General features: G+C 58.3%; 1 protein-coding gene across 1 annotated transcript in view; it reads right to left on the bottom strand.

Moving 5' to 3' along the window:
• Positions 1-430, bottom strand: part of GCFC2 (GC-rich sequence DNA-binding factor 2) — a 59,485-nt gene extending 59,055 nt beyond the window's left edge. Inside the window, exon 1 of the mRNA XM_042783117.1 lies at positions 163-430. Within this exon, the coding sequence (XP_042639051.1) occupies positions 163-430 (268 nt within the window). The remainder of the gene's footprint in view (positions 1-162) is intronic.
• Positions 431-786: the final 356 nt, after the last annotated feature.

Here is a 786-nt window from a genome sequence, read left to right as displayed (position 1 = left end):
CCGCGGAGTGGCTGGTGGGTTTGAACCGCCAGCCACCTGGTTAGCAGGCAAGCGTCTTAGCCACTATGCTACCGGAGCAGACATTAGGTACTTGCAAAGAAGGCGCCAGGTACCCGTGACCACCTCCCGCCCCTCCCTCTAAATCACCTCGGGCGCCCTTACCGCTTCCGGTGTCGCCTTCGTAAGGAGTGTCACTGCCCGCTCTGGGGGCCGCTTCCGCGACCCGCCGGGAACTCGCCCAAATCTGGCCCTGAGCTCTGCGGCCCCGAAGCGGCCTTTTCACTGTCTCTCCAGGCAGCTCTTTCTCTTCAGGACTTGGAGCTGCCGGCTCCCGCGGTGAGCCGAGCTTTGCAGACGACTCCTTTCCGCTGTCACTGTCGCTGGAATCGGCTCGGCGCTGCCGAAAAGTCCTTTTTGGCCTGTGAGCCATGCCAGAGGCTCAGACAGCCCACAAGCGTACGCCTCCCCTACCAATGAACCTAGCTTTTAGGCTTGTGGCGGCCGCTCCCGCCCTACAGCGGCCCACGCACACCAGTTCCGCGTGCAATTGACTCCCGCTTGGTCCAGGCCTGCTGACGTACGCATGCGTGTTTCGCTTCCCTTGCTTTAGTAGGCAGTCCAATTTCCTGTGTTCAAACTTGGATATACAGAATATTCCCCGAGCAACTTGGAGCTGAGTCCCACGGAGAGAACCATTCACAAACTCTCCGTCTGCAAATTCAGTCTAGGAGTCAGATGTTATTATTACCAAACACCAAACTCACTGCCATCCAGTCATTTCTGACT

Source organism: Orycteropus afer, unplaced genomic scaffold, assembly GCF_000298275.1.
Source record: "Orycteropus afer afer isolate SDZICR_OR568_19922 unplaced genomic scaffold, OryAfe1.0 scaffold00687, whole genome shotgun sequence".
NCBI lineage: Eukaryota > Metazoa > Chordata > Mammalia > Tubulidentata > Orycteropodidae > Orycteropus > Orycteropus afer.
Note: the sequence above shows the minus strand (reverse complement) of the source record. Positions and strands in the feature narration are given on the sequence as shown.